We start from the raw sequence: 15,998 nt of genomic DNA, 5'->3' as shown, positions 1-15,998 counted from the left end.
CTGGGGTGGTGGGGGGAGGCTTTGCTAGCAGCAGTGTGCACAACAGTGTTGGTGTAGCAAGATCAGTGAAGGTGGGAGTCATATTTAAAGGGACCGCCTTGTTGTGAGAAAGGCTGTGATTGGTGTGTAACATATAAGGTATGCTGATTCAAGCCATGGCTGTCAGCTGATTACAGATGGGGTGTATGACTTCTATGTCCTGCATGAACTAACGCCAAGCTTCATTTAATGGTGGCAGAATTCCATTTAGTTTCCTCAGTTTCAGTTTCCTGATGTTTTGCATGCTGGCTAAAGAGTCAAGATTTTAACAAAAAGAAAAGATAAACCCATGTGAGCAGTAGTTGAACAACTCTTCTGTTTCTCTCTCTGGGGCAGTATCTGTCTGAAACTGGCACATAAACAGGAAGTAGTGGGGGAGTAAAAATACCCTTGTCTGGTCTCCCAAAAATCTAGCTGCTTTCACTTGTGTAAAAAATATCTGTTCTGCTCATGTTCTCACAGTTCTTGATTTTGAGAAACATTTTAAAATACAGGTGGATACAAATGAAACTGATGGGAGATATTCTACAAGAAGGGGAAGAGAGAACCGGACATCCTGTCTACTTCTTCTCATGAAAGTTAAATTATTTCACTGTTGAGAAGGAGACACTGACCCTGATTTCAACTTTGAAGTTTTTTGTATGTTTGACCATCATTGCCAGTTACCGTTTATACAGATCACAACCCTTTGACTTTCCTGTCCAGTATGCAGAATAGCAACCAGAGACTTGGTTACTGTTTCTCCAGCCCTACACACTGGATTCACAAAATTATACAAATACATGATCTGAAAAGAGGAATAACAACATCTATTATATCTTAATACGCTATATGCTGGAATGGATTTCTAATACAGTCCATGTTTAATAATTGCCTAATCCACCACTCATTTAAATGATGAGAAGTTAATAACAATATATGACATACAGTTTTTTATTTATTTTGAGTGCACATTGTGTTAGATGTAATGGCAGTGTTATTTGGTTTCACAGCTTTTAAAAAGTTTAAAATAGATAATAAACAATGCACAATTTACTACAATTGATGTGGCGGTATAGAACATCAAAGTCATTTCATAATTTTGTGTGAGTGGGTGAAGTCAGGTGAAGGCAATCATCCAATATCCTGTTTTCTTTTCTTCAAAAGAAAGTCAACCTGAGTAAGCTGTTGAGTCAAGCATTAAAAATGGATAAAACTCTTCAACCTTTGTGCTCCATTAATTCCATGTCTTACACTGTCTGTTAATAAAAAATATATAGAATGCATATTTGATCTTATCACAGAGTGGCACCTCAGAAAGCGTAGCTAGAATGAAGGAGTACATTTGAATGAATGAAACAGGGAGAAAAAAAAATCTGTGTTGCTACAACTCTGGATTCTGTTTCAGAGGCCGGGAAAGAGATAGAAGTTCTTTGTGGGAGTGCATCTGTCCCTGGTTGGGATCTGTCTTTTGGTCTGACAGGGGAAGTCCTCGTCAAAGCGTTGCGCGACCTGTGAGGTTGAAACAGTGTATGACATTAAACAGGGGAAATAAAACAAGTACATCACTACTACTTGCTTTTTGGGCTTATTGCCTCACAGCTGGTATTACTTTCCACCATGTAGATTATATTCTACTATACATGAAAATTTTACACCAAGACAAGAGAGACATGTGCATAACTTACTCTTCTGAAAAGTTCGTCAATGTGATCCTTATGTGCAAAGGTGTTCAGTGCATCAACAATATACTGGATTAGAAAAGACCCCTTGTCTGTATGTCTATACGAGTGAGTACCTGCAGGAAAAACATACAAACCGTTTTTATTACATAAGGTAACTACTATTAGCTGTAATCAATGCAAATTATTGAAGTTTAAGTTCTTGAGCTTTAAAATAAGATCTGATCATATTTCAGACAGACTCACCAGGAGTGCAAGAAAGAAAACATATGAAGTCTTTTTCTCTGGGTGCACTGCGCAAAGAATCAGCCTGCAGTGATAGGTCTGGATGTCGTGCATCATCACTGACCACAGCTGCCTCACTAACAAGCACAGATCCGTCCCTTTCTGCAATACATGTGACATCATTTAAGTAAAGATCATAAGGGCATTGTCACCTAAGTAAGCTATTATGACATAACCATGATGACATTAGCAGACTTATATAAGGCTATATTATTATACAAAAAATAAAGCTATTAAATATACAACAGGTCCTAGAAGAACTTTGCTGATGTGTGTTGTATCTATGAGAACAGATGAAAGTCACCTCCTCTGCAGGCCTGGATGATGATGATCTTGGGTTTATCCAGCAGATCTTGACAATGGGTTGTGGCCAAGTGTTTAAAAATGTCATCAATGGGGAACTTGTCCTTTTCTCTTTCTGTATCGCCCTTTTTATAGTTGACACCGAGGACAGCTCCCAGTTCCCCGTGAGACATGATAACCACAAACACGCTGTCTGTCTCTTTCAGCTTTGGATGTTTAGAGAACTTAATTACAGCTTCTTCGATCTCCTGTGAGAACACAAACAAGTCAGAGTCTAATTACTGTATCACATTTTTATTTACACTAACATGAGAAAATGTGTTTGTTTTTTTATTTATCAAAAGTACCTTTCCAGTGAGGTTTGTGTACTTCACCACCTCGTATCCCAGCGCTTTGAGCAGTTTCTCCATGTTCTCCTCGTCTTTCTCTGCTCCCTTTCTGTTCATTGCCTCGTCAGTGAACTCTATGTTAGTGATTAGCAGAGCCACACGACTACTGATGGTCTCTTTGGTCACATTGTAAGTCTGGAAAATGGAAATTTAAATGAACAGTTTTACAAAGTTCAACAAAAAATGTATTTTGATCATTTACAGGAAAAATGTCTTGTACATAATGGACTTTAATTTAAAAATACTAAGCTCAAAGAAAACCAGTATATATATTTGATAATGCTTTTATGAATGACTTACACTTCTATCATTCTTTTTCCCTCTCCAGAAAGCATCTGTTGTTGGTTTGAGTGTGGTTGACCACTCCTCATCCATCTGGGGCTCAGCAGCTGTGAACGACAAAACACAACATCAGTGTTCAAAGTGAAGTTCTTCTACTACACTCCAACTACACCTGTGAAATATGTTAGCTCACCTGGCTGAGCAGGTTGACCAGATGACAGACCCAGGTTTTGGTAAAGTGTAGGATCTCTGTTATAAAGATGAGCAATGAGCTTGCTGCTGGCTTCATCTCCTTTCCTCTTCACTGTGTCAATGAGGGCACGTGCCTTGTCTGCCCTGGTAACGTTCTTCGCAAGTATTGAGTCCACCTCTCCATCACTCACGATATGAGCATCTAAAAGGTCATCCAGGAGCTGCTTAATAATGTCTTCGTCCACCCCTTGCACAAACTTAACTCTGACGTCGGCAAGTTCTTTGGCTAGAAAAGAGAATACGAAGCAAAGAAAAAAAATCACACGTTTTAAATGTTAGTCTCTTAAAGAAGGTGCTAATGATGAATAAGACATACGATAAAATAACATTACAAATATTTACAAAAACATCAACTTTTCACCAGCTTCTATTGGCTTCTAAAGCAAAGCTCGTAAATTATTCTTTTATGAGAAATGATTACTTTTGGTTTTTGTTTTGTTTTCTTTCTCAGAAGCTCTCGGTTAGTTTAACATGAAACAGATGTGAATAACAAGCGAGCCTGCAGATGTGAGGAGCAACAGTCTGTTGTGCGTAATGTGGATACGCCCATACCAACTCAAAGTTAAACATTACTTTCCGCGTACTTTGCTCGTAATTCTCAGCACAATTAATATTAGTGTCACACAAAGTAAATACTAGAAAACTCATTCGGATGCTCTTTTTCAGACTCAGTACCCGACGACTAGCTATAAGTCCACGATTGCTTGAAAAATGTACTTAAACCACAGATCTTCTTACCTGCCATTACTCATAAAACTCCAAAACGCCAATCTTTTACACCTAAACGTCTTCCCGCCTGTAGGCTACTGTACATACGCGTGCGTAAAGCTTTAACTTGGAAATGTTCACTTCATGCACAAACTACAAAAAAAAAAAAAAAAAAAAAAAAAAAAACTTCATGCGCAAACTGGAGGTAGGTGGAGTCATCTTCGTCTTTATACTTGAACGTGTCAGTGGCACAGAGCCGTTTACTTTCGTTTTCATAAGGACTCAGTGGTTAAGGGTAACTACAGTATTTAGTTAAGTACTGTGCTTTTGTGTCATTTTGACGTCACTTTACTTTACTACACTACTTTTTGAGGCAAATAACAATAAACTTCATTGAAAACGCACATTTCATACAAAAAGGTGCAATACAATGTGCTTCACAAAACCATGAAAAAACAACAAATGCTATGTTGTACTTTTTACTCTCCTATTTATCTGACTGCTGTTGTTACTTTGCAGATTAAGATTTTAAATACAAAACAAATGATCACCTCATAAAATATAATCCATATCTGTAGATAAAAGTATTTATAATTAGTTGCTCCTCCATCATTCCGGCTAATAACATTCACATTAAGAATATTTTTCTGATGATGCTTCTGTACTTTTTTCTTCAATAGAAATGTTGAATGCAGGACTTGTGACAATTGAAATACTTCTGCTACTGCATTTCTTTAACAACTGCTCTGCATTTTAAATTTTTAGTCTAAATACAAAACTCTCAAAAAATAATAGGCTTTATTTAATCCCACATAAAAAAAGTGATGAATACACCAAATGTATTATACTGGATGGTAAAAATGTCTTGTTACAGATTTAACTATGCAACTGGAATAAAAAGTAGTTAAAATAGTCATTTAAATAATGCTTACACATTAATGCAATGAATAGTAAAATAGAAATATAATATTAATGATGAAATGGCAATATAAAAATGGTCATTCTCCAGAACTTGGTTACTTTTGATATTTTGTGCACCTTTACTTTTACCTAAGTTGAGTTCAAGAGTACTTCATCCACTGCTGAGTCTTTCCCCTCGTTGCTCAAGGACCAGCCTGTAAAATCCATAGATACATAGTACAGTTTATGATATTAATAAATATATATTAAGATATTACATTAAGTGTGTTTCTTTGTTGTGTTTCGGATTGTAATGTCCTGCTAATATACACCATAATACTGAATCTATTTTGGATTGCTGAATAAAAGTACTGCTTGGTGTAGTATATTAGCCATTCATAACACTAGAGGCAGCTTTACATATTAAATATCAAGCAAAACTAGGAAAAAAGTCATTGTATATCATTGTATAAATGCACAAACATGAGATTATCTTCATGTTTTAAAGCATCATTTGTTCTCATGGAGCTATAATAATCTAAAATTTACCCAAATCTTGTTTTTTGGTTCATTCTCGACAGGCACAATTGTCTTATACTTACTTTCAATAAAAACAGTATCTGTGTATTGGTATAAAAATACAAGGATTATAAATACAACATTTCACCATAGGTTCTAATAACAGCAAGTTTAAAACTGGACCCAGGTGGCTGCCGTATGGTTCAATCCCAAAATGACAAGTCGCTATGACATGTTGCATTTAATGTTTTATATGTATGGTAAAATCATCCAGGGCCTTCTTGTGGCACCATCCACAAACTTCACAACCTGGTGAGATCTGTACAGAGGGATTTAGAATAGGTCTTTTTCACAAAACACAGTCTGACATGTTGCAATAAAAGAAGCACAAGTGTAAATAATAAAGTTCAGTCAGGAACACTCGTCATAGATCAAACCAGTTATTGCGACAAATGGAGATACAGTTTTACTTGGCGTTGAAGGCTCCACTCTAAGATGCTCCCTGGATTAGCCAGCAGCATGCTCAGCTAAAACAGGGAGTACGATGCATAACCCCCTATGCAGAGTGGGTCAAAAGCAAAACATGCATTTCAGATTGACCCTTGAGCCATGATTGGACCCTGAACCATAAAGGTGGAGGCTGGGGTGGTGGGGGGAGGCTTTGCTAGCAGCAGCAGCGTGCGTGTATGTCCTGCATGAACTAACGCCTTCATTTAATGGTGGCTGAATTCCATTTAGTTTCCTCAGTTTCAGTTTCCTGATGTTGTGCATGCTGGCTAAAGAGTCAAGATTTTAACAAAAAGAAAAGAAAACCCATGTGAGCAGTAGTTGAACAACTCTTCTGTTTCTCTCTCTGAGGCAGTGTTTGGCTGAAACTCGCACATACTGTAAACAGGAAATAGTGAGGGCTTTGACTAATCTCTTGAGTAAAAATACCCTTGTCTGACCAGGAGAAGTTGAGTCATGCTTTCATCTCAAGTAGACTCGACTACTGGACTCCCACAAAAAAGCATTAAACAGCTGCAGCTCATTCAGAACGCTGCAGCTCCAGTTTTAACCAGAACAAAGAGATCAGAGAACATTACTCCAGTTCTAAAGTCTTTACACTGGCTCCCAGTCAGCTATAGAATAGATTTTAAAGTACTGCTACTAGTCTACAAATCACTGAATGGTTTAGGTCCAGAATACATGAATGACATGTTAGTAGAATATAAACCCAGTAGAGTTCTGAGATCTACTGACTCAGGTCAGATAGTTGAGCCCAGAGTTCAAACTAAACATGGTGACGCAGCTTTTAGCTGTTATGCTGCACACAACTGGAACAAACTACCAGCAGAACTGAAATCAGCCCCAACTGTGAACATTTTTAAATCCAGGTTAAAAACACTTCTCTTCTCCTGTGCTTATGATTGAGCTCTTTTAAAGCACTTTACATTTTAATCTTTCATTTGCACTCTATGTCCATTTTAAAACAAATCATTATTTTATGCTGCAATCTTATATTTAATGCACTATTCTAGCATTTTATTTATGTCTTTCTATTTTTCTGTACTTTGTTTTTATTATGGGGTGTGGGGGGTTAATTGTATGTTTCAATGTTTCTCAAATTGCATGTTTTTCTGTTTTATGTAAAGCACATTGAGTTGCCATTGTGTATGAAATGCGCTATATAAATAAAACTGCCTTGCCTTGTCTGGTCTCCCAAAAATCAAGCTGCTTTCAGTTGTGTAAAAAATATCTGTTCTGCTCATGTTCTTGATTTTGAGAAGCATTTTAAAATACAGGTCGATACAAATGAAACTGATGGGAGATATTCTACACGAAGGGGAAGAGAGAACTGGACATCCTGTCTACTTCTTCTCATGAAAGTTAAATTATTTCACTGTTGAGAAGGAGACACTGACCCTGATTTCAACTTGAGGTTTTTTGAAATGTATGTTTGACCATCATTGCCAGTTACCGTTTATACAGATCACAACCCTTTGACTTTCCTGTCCAGTATGCAGAATAGCAACCAGAGACTTGGTTACTGTTTCTCCAGCCCTACACACTGGATTCACAAAATTATACAAATACATGATCTGAAAAGAGGAATAACAACATCTATTATATCTTAATACGCTATATGCTGGAATGGATTTCTAATACAGTCCATGTTCAATAATTGCCTAATCCACCACTCATTTAAATGATGAGAAGTTAATAACAATATATGACATACAGTTTTTTATTTATTTTGAGTGCACATTGTGTTAGATGTAATGGCAGTGTTATCTGGTTTCACAGCTTTTAAAAAGTTTAAAATAGATAATAAACAATGCACAATTTACATGATGTGGCGGTATAGAACATCAAAGTCATGTCATAATTTTGTGTGAGTGGGTGAAGTCAGGTGAAGGCAATCATCCAATATCCTGTTTTCTTTTCTTCAAAAGAAAGTCAACCTGAGTAAGCTGTTGAGTCAAGCATTAAACATGGATAAAACTCTTCAACCTTTGTGCTCCATTAATTCCATGTCTTACACTGTCTGTTAATAAAAAATATATAGAATGCATATTTGATCTTATCACAGAGTGGCACCACAGAAAGCATAGCTAGAATGAAGGAGTACATTTGAATGAATGAAACAGGAAGAAAAAAAAATCTGTGTTGCTACAACTCTGGATTCTGTTTCAGAGGCCGGGAAAGAGATAGAAGTGCTTTGTGGGAGTGCATCTCTCCTTGGTTGGGATCTGGCTTATGTTCAGATAGCGGAAGTCCTCGTCAAAGCGTAGCGCGACCTGTGAGGTTGAAACAGTGTATGACATTAAACAAGGCAAATAAAACAAGTACATCACTACTACTTGCTTTTTGGGCTTATTGCCTCACAGCTGGTATTACTTTCCACCATGTAGATTATAATCTACTATACATGAACATTTTACACCAAGACAAGAGAGACATGTGCATAACTTACTCTTGTGAAAAGTTCGTCAATGTGATCCTTATGTGCAAAGGTGTTCAGTGCATCAACAATATACTGGATTAGAAAAGACCCCTTGTCTGTATGTCTATACGAGACAGTATCTGCAAGAAAAACATACAAACTGTTTTTATTACATAAGGTAACTACTATTAGCTGTTATCAATGCAAATTATTGAAGTTTAAGTTCTTGAGCTTTAAAATAAGATCTGATCATATTTCAGACAGACTCACCAGGAGTGCAAGAAAGAAAACATATGAAGTCTTTTTCTCTGGGTGCACTGCGCAAAGAATCAGCCTGCAGTGATAGGTCTGGATGTCGTGCATCATCACTGACCACAGCTGCCTCACTAACAAGCACAGATCCGTCCCTTTCTGCAATACATGTGACATCATTTAAGTAAAGATCATAAGGGCATTGTCACCTAAGTAAGCTATTATGACATAACCATGATGACATTAGCAGACTTATATAAGGCTATATTATTATACAAAAAATAAAGCTATTAAATATACAACAGGTCCTAGAAGAACTTTGCTGATGTGTGTTGTATCTATGAGAACAGATGAAAGTCACCTCCTCTGCAGGCCTGGATGATGATGATCTTGGGTTTATCCAGCAGATCTTGACAATGGGTTGTGGCCAAGTGTTTAAAAATGTCATCAATGGGGAACTTGTCCTTTTCTCTTTCTGTATCGCCCTTTTTATAGTTGCGGCCGAGGACAGCTCCCTGTTCCCCGTGAGACATGATAACCACAAACACGCTGTCTGTCTCTTTCAGCTTTGGATGTTTAGAGAACTTAATTACAGCTTCTTCGATCTCCTGTGAGAACACAAACAAGTCAGAGTCTAATTACTGTATCGCATTTTTATTTACACTAACATGAGAAAATGTGTTTGTTTTTTTATTTATCAAAAGTACCTTTCCAGTGAGGTTTGTGTACTTCACCACCTCGTATCCCAGCGCTTTGAGCAGTTTGTCCATGTTCTCCTCGTCTTTCTCTGCTCCCTTTCTGTTCATTGCCACCTCAGTGAACTTTATGTTAGTGATTAGCAGAGCCACACGACTCTTGATGGTCTCTTTGGTCACATTGTAAGTCTGAAAAATGGAAATTTAAATGAACAGTTTTACAAAGTTCAACAACAAATATACTTTGATCATTTACAGGAAAAATGTCTTGTACATAATGGACTTTAATTTAAAAATACTAAGCTCAAAGAAAACCAGTATATATATTTGATAATGCTTTTATGAATGACTTACTCTTCTATCATTCTGTTTCTCTCTCCAGAAAGCATCTGTTGTTGGTTTGAGTGTGGTTGACCACTCATCTTTCAGGGGCTCGGGAGCTGTGAACGACAAAACACAACATCAGTGTTCAAAGTGAAGTTCTTCTACTTGTGAACTACACCTGTGAAATATGTTAGCTCACCTGGCTGAGAACATTGACCAGACGTCAGACCCAGGTTTTGGTAAAGTGTAGGATCTCTCTTAGAAAGACGAGCAATGAGCGTCCTGCTGGCTTCATCTCCTTTCTTCCTCACTGTGTCAATGAGGGCACGTGCCTTGTCTGTCTTAGTAACGTTCTCCTCAAGTATGGAGTCTTTCTCTCCATCATTCACGATGCCATCCTCTAAAATGTCATCCAGGAGCTGCTTAATAACTGCTTTGTTCACTCCCTCTGCGAACTTAGTCCTCACTTTGGCAAGTTCCTTGTCTAGAAAAGAGAACAGGAAACAAAGAAAAAAAATTACAACATACATATTTACAAAAGCGTCAATTTTCACCAGCTAACTTTGTGACAACTGTATTGCACATAGCTAAGTGATATGTGAATATATGTAGATATGTGAGTGATGAATTGCTTTTTTGATACCTTAATATAAAGTGTTATGGTTCCATATCCTTTATGTAGCCTATACGCAGGGGTGCATTACTGAACGGGCTAACCTGGACTACAGCCCCACGGCATCCACCATGTAGCAGGGTGTGGTGTTGGGGAAGGCTCATAAAGTTTTGTAGCCCAGGGGCCTCCAGTGATGTTAATATGCCCCTGCCTATACGTGTTGTCAAAAGCACTGTGATAGAGAGATCAAGATTTGGCTTCTATTTTTGCCCTTCCTCCTCACACAGAGTAGAAAAGAAGCTTACCAACAAATTCCCTTCATAAATCATAAAAACCTGACCTGAGCAGCCATATCAGCTATTTAAACTCGCGTTTATTGTCTCAACAAACACTTGAGCAACCGTGAGCTGGCTTTGGATGTAACATTAAACATATCACAGGGGTCATTTCCACAGATCTCTTTTACAGGTAAACAGATTTATCTTGTACAGTGAGCTGTTGATCTACATTTTAAGAAACAAAAAGGCTGCATGATAATATTTCATCTGCTGTTTTAATGCGCCCAAACATGGGGCGGGCATAAGAGATAAGCAAAGTGAAAGTTAATGGTCTATGTGGCATATACAACAAAATACAGACTTATCAAGACTGATTCGTTTATTAAATAACATTTCTAAGCCGTATCCTCCTCGCCGCCTCTATACTGAAAACACAGTTAATGATATTATGTTTTGGCGGATCACCTTCATATTGTTGCCAACTTCCCAGCAAAGTTACTTGCTAAGTGCATTAGACCCAAACTCTTACCTGCCATTGCTCAAATCTCGGATCACTGGATACTTTAAATGAAGTCTGCAAACTGAAAACTCTCTAGCTGCCAGTAGCCTGATGCGTGCACAACGCACTGGATATGTCTGGCAATTGTGTAACATGTTCTTCCTGCTTTAAGTCAGATAACATACTTCTGCAGAGCACTGATGACATTTTATCAAAGAAAATTAAGTATGGCTGAAATAATTGTTCCAAATGGTGCAGCGTACACAGGTCATTTTAGTATTGGCTGATTTTAACATGTTTTGAAATGAGACCCTGACATGAACCCCATGATTAATCATTAAAGCAGAGGTTTTAGATTAAATCCCCTAGGTTGTAAAAGGTAACCTGGGAATGGCAACTTTTATACAACACAAACCACTCATATGCCAATAAGTATAAGTATTAGGTTTTATTGAAACTGTATGATCCATGGCTGTCAGCTGATTACAGATGGTGTAAGACTTCTATGTCCTGCATGAACTAATGCCATGCTTCATTTAATGGTGGCTGAACTCCATTCAATTTTATCAGTTTTAGGCTCCTGATGTTGTGCATGCTGGCTAAAGAGTCAAGATTTTAACAAAAAAAAAAGAAACCCCATGTGAGCAGTAGTTGAACAACTCTTCTGTTTCTCTCTCTGAGGCAGTGTCTGTCTGAAACTCGTACATAAACAGGAAGTAGTGGGGGCTTTGACTAATCTCTTGAGTAAAAATATCCTTGTCTGGTCTCCCAAAAATCAAGCTGCTTTCACTTGTGTAAAAAATATCTGTTCTGCTCATGTTCTCACAGATCTTGATTTTGAGAAACCTTTTAAAATACAGGTGGATACAAATGAAACTGATGGGAGATATTCTACAAGAAGGGGAAGAGAGAACAGGACATCCTGTTTACTTCTTCTCATGAAAGTTAAATTATTTCACTGTTGAGAAGGAGACACTGACCCTGATTTGAACTTTGAGGTTTTTTGAAATGTATGTTTGACCATCATTGCCAGTTACCGTTTATACAGATCACAACCCTTTGACTTTCCTGTCCAGTATGCAGAATAGCAACCAGAGACTTGGTTACTGTTTCTCCAGCCCTACACACTGGATTCACAAAATTATACAAATACATGATCTGAAAAGAGGAATAACAACATCTATTATATCTTAATACGCTATATGCTGGAATGGATTTCTAATACAGTCCATGTTTAATAATTGCCTAATCCACCACTCATTTAAATGATGAGAAGTTAATAACAATATATGACATACAGTTTTTTATTTATTTTGAGTTCACATTGTGTTAGATGTAATGGCAGTGTTTTCTGGTTTCACAGCTTTCTCACCAGCTCCTGATAGTGCATTTAAAAAATAGCAGTAAATAGGTACAAAAAATGATACGAAGCAAAGAAAAAAAATCACACGTTTTAAATGTTAGTCTCTTAAAGAAGGTGCTGATGATGAATAAGACATACGATAAAATAACATTACAAATATTTACAAAAACATCAACTTTTCACCAGCTTCTATTGGCTTCTAAAGCAAAGCTCGTAAATTAATCTTTTATGAGAAATGATTACTTTTGGTTTTTGTTTTGTTTTCTTTCTCAGAAGCTCTCGGTTAGTTTAACATGAAACAGATGTGAATAACAAGCGAGCCTGCAGATGTGAGAAGCAACAGTCTGATGTGCGTAATGTGGATACGCCCATACCAACTCAAAGTTAAACATTACTTACCGCGTACTTTGCTCGTAATTCTCAGCACAATTAGCCTAATATTAGTGTCACACAAAGTAAATACTAGAAAACTTAATTCGGATGCTCTTTTTCAGACTCAGTACCCGACGACTATAAGTCTACAATTGCTTGAAAAATGTACTTAAACCACAGATCTTCTTACCTGCCATTGTTCATAAAACTCCAAAACGCCAATCTTTTACACCTAAACGTCTTCCCGCCTGTAGGCTACTGTACATACGCGTGCGTAAAGCTTTAACTTGGAAATGTTCACTTCATGCGCGAACTACAAAAAAAAAAAACTTAAAAAAACTTCATGCGCAAACTGGAGGTAGGTGGAGTCATCTTCGTCTTTATACTTGAACGTGTCAGTGGCACAGAGCCGTTTACTTTCGTTTCCATAAGGACTCAGTGGTTAAGGGTAACTACAGTATTTAGTTAAGTACTGTGCTTTTGTGTCATTTTGACGTCACTTTACTTTTACTAAAGGTGCAATACAATATGCTTCACAAAACCATGAAAAAACAACAAATGCTATATTGTACTTTTTACTCTCCTATTTATCTGACTGCTGTTGTTACTTTGCAGATTAAGATTTTAAATACAAAACAAATGATCACCTCATAAAATATATTCCATATCTGTAGATAAAAGTATTTATAATTAGTTGCTCCTCCATCATTCTAGCTAATAACATTTACATTAAGAATATTTTTCTGATGATGCTTCTGTACTTTTTTCTTCAGTAGAAATGTTGAATGCAGGACTTGTGACACTTGAAATACTTCTGCTACTGCATTTCTTTAACAACTGCTCTGCAGTTAAATTTTTTAGTCTAAATACAAAACTCTCAAAAAATAATAGGCTTTATTTAATCCCACATAAAAAAGTAATGAACACACCAAATGTATTATACTGGATGGTAAAAATGTCTTGTTACAGATTTAACTATGCAACTGGAATAAAAAAGTAGTTAAAATAGTCATTTAAATAATGCTTACACATTAATGCAATGAATAGTAAAACAGAAATATAATATTAATGATGAAATGGCAATATAAAAATGGTCATTCTCCATAACTTGGTTACTTTTAATATTTTGTGCACCTTTACTTTTACCAAAGTTGAGTTCAAGAGTACTTCATCCATTGCTGAGTCTTTCCCCTCGTTGCTCAAGGACCAGCCTGTAAAATCCATAGATACATAGTACAGTTTATGATATTGATAAATATATATTAAGATATTACATTAAGTGTGTTTCTTTGTTGTGTTTTGGATTGTAATGTCCTGCTAATATACACCATAATACTGAATCTATTTTGGATTGCTGAATAAAAGTACTGCTTGGTGTAGTATATTAGCCATTCATAACACCAGAGGCAGTTTTACATATTAAATATCAAGCAAAACTGGGAAAAAAGTCATTGTATATCATTGTATAAATGCACAAACATGAGATTATCTTCATGTTTTAAAGCATCATTTGTTCGCATGGAGCTATAATAATCTAACATTTACCCAAATCTTGTTTTTTGGTTCATTCTCGACAGGCGCTATTGTCTTATACTTACTTTCAATAAAAACAGTATTGGTGTATTGGTATAAAAATACAAGAATTATAAATACAACATTTCACCATAGGTTCTAATAACAGCAAGTTGGTGGCTGCCGTATGGTTCAACCCCAAAATGACAAGTCGCTATGACATGTTGCATTTAATGTTTTATATGTATGGTAAAATCATCCAGGGCCTTCTTGTGGCACCATCCACAAACTTCACAACCTGGTGAGATCTGTACAGAGGGATTTAGAATAGGTCTTTTTCACAAAACACAATCTGACATGTTGCAATAAAAGAAGCACAAGTGTAAATAATATAGTTCAGTCAGGAACACTCTCGTCATAGATCAAACCAGTTATTGCGACAAATGGAAATACAGTTTTACTTGGCGTTGAAGGTTCCACTCTAAGATGCTCCCTGGATTAGCCAGCAGCATGCTCAGCTAAAACAGGGAGTACGATGCATAACCCCCTAAGCAGAGTGGGCCAAAAGCAAAACTTACATTTCAGATAGACCCTTGAACCATGATTGGACCCTGAACCATAAAGGTGGAGGCTGGGGTGGTGGGGGGAGGCTTTGCTAGCAGCAGTGTGCACAACAGTGTTGGTGTAGCAAGATCAGTGAAGGTGGGAGTCATATTTAAAGGGACCGCCTTGTTGTGAGAAAGGCTGTGATTGGTGTGTAACATATAAGGTATGCTGATTCAAGCCATGGCTGTCAGCTGATTACAGATGGGGTGTATGACTTCTATGTCCTGCATGAACTAACGCCAAGCTTCATTTAATGGTGGCTGAATTCCATTTAGTTTCCTCAGTTTCAGTTTCCTGATGTTGTGCATGCTGGCTAAAGAGTCAAGATTTTAACAAAAAGAAAAGATAAACCCATGTGAGCAGTAGTTGAACAACTCTTCTGTTTCTCTCTCTGGGGCAGTGTCTGTCTGAAACTGGCACATAAACAGGAAGTAGTGGGGGAGTAAAAATATCCTTGTCTGGTCTCCCAAAAATCAAGCTGCTTTCACTTGTGTAAAAAATATCTGTTCTGCTCATGTTCTCACAGTTCTTGATTTTGAGAAACCTTTTAAAATACAGGTGGATACAAATGAAACTGGGAGATATTCTACAAGAAGGGGAAGAGAGAACAGGACATCCTGTCTACTTCTTCTCATGAAAGTTAAATTATTTCACTGTTGAGAAGGAGACACTGACCCTGATTTCAACTTTGAAGTTTTTTGAAAGGTATGTTTGACCATCATTGCCAGTTACCGTTTATACAGATCACAACCCTTTGACTTTCCTGTCCAGTATGCAGAATAGCAACCAGAGACTTGGTTACTGTTTCTCCAGCCCTACACACTGGATGTAATTCACAAAATTATACAAAAAAATAAATACATATAAATACATGATCTGAAAAGAGGAATAACAACAGCTGTTATATCTTAATACTCTACATGCTGTAATGGATTTCTAATACAGTCCATGTTCAATAATTGCCTAATCCACCACTCATTTAAATGATGAGAAGTTAATAACAATATATGACATACAGTTTTTTATTTATTTTGAGTGCACATTGTGTTAGATGTAATGGCAGTGTTATCTGGTTTCACAGCTTTTAAAAAGTTTAAAATAGATAATAAACAATGCACAATTTACATGATGTGGCGGTATAGAACATCAAAGTCATTTCATAATTTTGTGTGAGTGGATGAAGTCAGGTGAAGCCAATCATCCAATATCCTGTTTTCTTT

At 36.9% G+C, this 15,998-nt stretch overlaps 2 protein-coding genes across 2 annotated transcripts; both read right to left on the bottom strand.

Moving 5' to 3' along the window:
* Window positions 1-1,094: 1,094 nt before the first annotated feature.
* Window positions 1,095-3,956, bottom strand: LOC128359924 (caspase a-like). Its single transcript, XM_053320237.1, has 8 exons — window positions 3,950-3,956; window positions 3,153-3,437; window positions 2,978-3,066; window positions 2,636-2,812; window positions 2,290-2,536; window positions 1,947-2,087; window positions 1,707-1,816; window positions 1,095-1,530 (listed from the first exon to the last, which is right to left on the bottom strand). The coding sequence occupies exons 1-8, from the start codon at window positions 3,954-3,956 to the stop codon at window positions 1,423-1,425; spliced, it is 1,164 nt and encodes a 387-aa protein (XP_053176212.1). The 3' UTR covers window positions 1,095-1,422.
* Window positions 3,957-8,010: 4,054 nt separating this feature from the next.
* LOC128360332 (caspase-1-A-like) lies at window positions 8,011-12,912 on the bottom strand. Its single transcript, XM_053320740.1, has 8 exons — window positions 12,851-12,912; window positions 9,735-10,019; window positions 9,566-9,651; window positions 9,224-9,400; window positions 8,878-9,124; window positions 8,535-8,675; window positions 8,295-8,404; window positions 8,011-8,118 (listed from the first exon to the last, which is right to left on the bottom strand). Exons 1-8 carry the CDS (start codon window positions 12,855-12,857, stop codon window positions 8,011-8,013), a joined length of 1,161 nt encoding a protein of 386 aa, XP_053176715.1. The 5' UTR covers window positions 12,858-12,912.
* Between the last annotated feature and the right edge of the window lie 3,086 nt (window positions 12,913-15,998).

This window comes from Scomber japonicus, chromosome 6 (assembly GCF_027409825.1).
Source record: "Scomber japonicus isolate fScoJap1 chromosome 6, fScoJap1.pri, whole genome shotgun sequence".
Lineage (NCBI taxonomy): Eukaryota > Metazoa > Chordata > Actinopteri > Scombriformes > Scombridae > Scomber > Scomber japonicus.
Note: the sequence above shows the minus strand (reverse complement) of the source record. Positions and strands in the feature narration are given on the sequence as shown.

What these genes read in the sequence shown, in the direction of transcription:
- LOC128360332 (XM_053320740.1), bottom strand. An exon ending in AGAAACAGAATGATAGAAGA is followed by an intron (nt 9,401 to 9,565) that starts GTAAGTCATTCA and finishes TCCATTTTTCAG; the next exon opens with ACTTACAATGTGACCAAAGA. An exon ending in TTGACGAACTTTTCACAAGA is followed by an intron (nt 8,119 to 8,294) that starts GTAAGTTATGCA and finishes TCAACCTCACAG; the next exon opens with GTCGCGCTACGCTTTGACGA.
- LOC128359924 (XM_053320237.1), bottom strand. An exon ending in TGGTCAACCTGCTCAGCCAG is followed by an intron (nt 3,067 to 3,152) that starts GTGAGCTAACAT and finishes TGTCGTTCACAG; the next exon opens with CTGCTGAGCCCCAGATGGAT. An exon ending in ACACAAACCTCACTGGAAAG is followed by an intron (nt 2,537 to 2,635) that starts GTACTTTTGATA and finishes GTGTTCTCACAG; the next exon opens with GAGATCGAAGAAGCTGTAAT.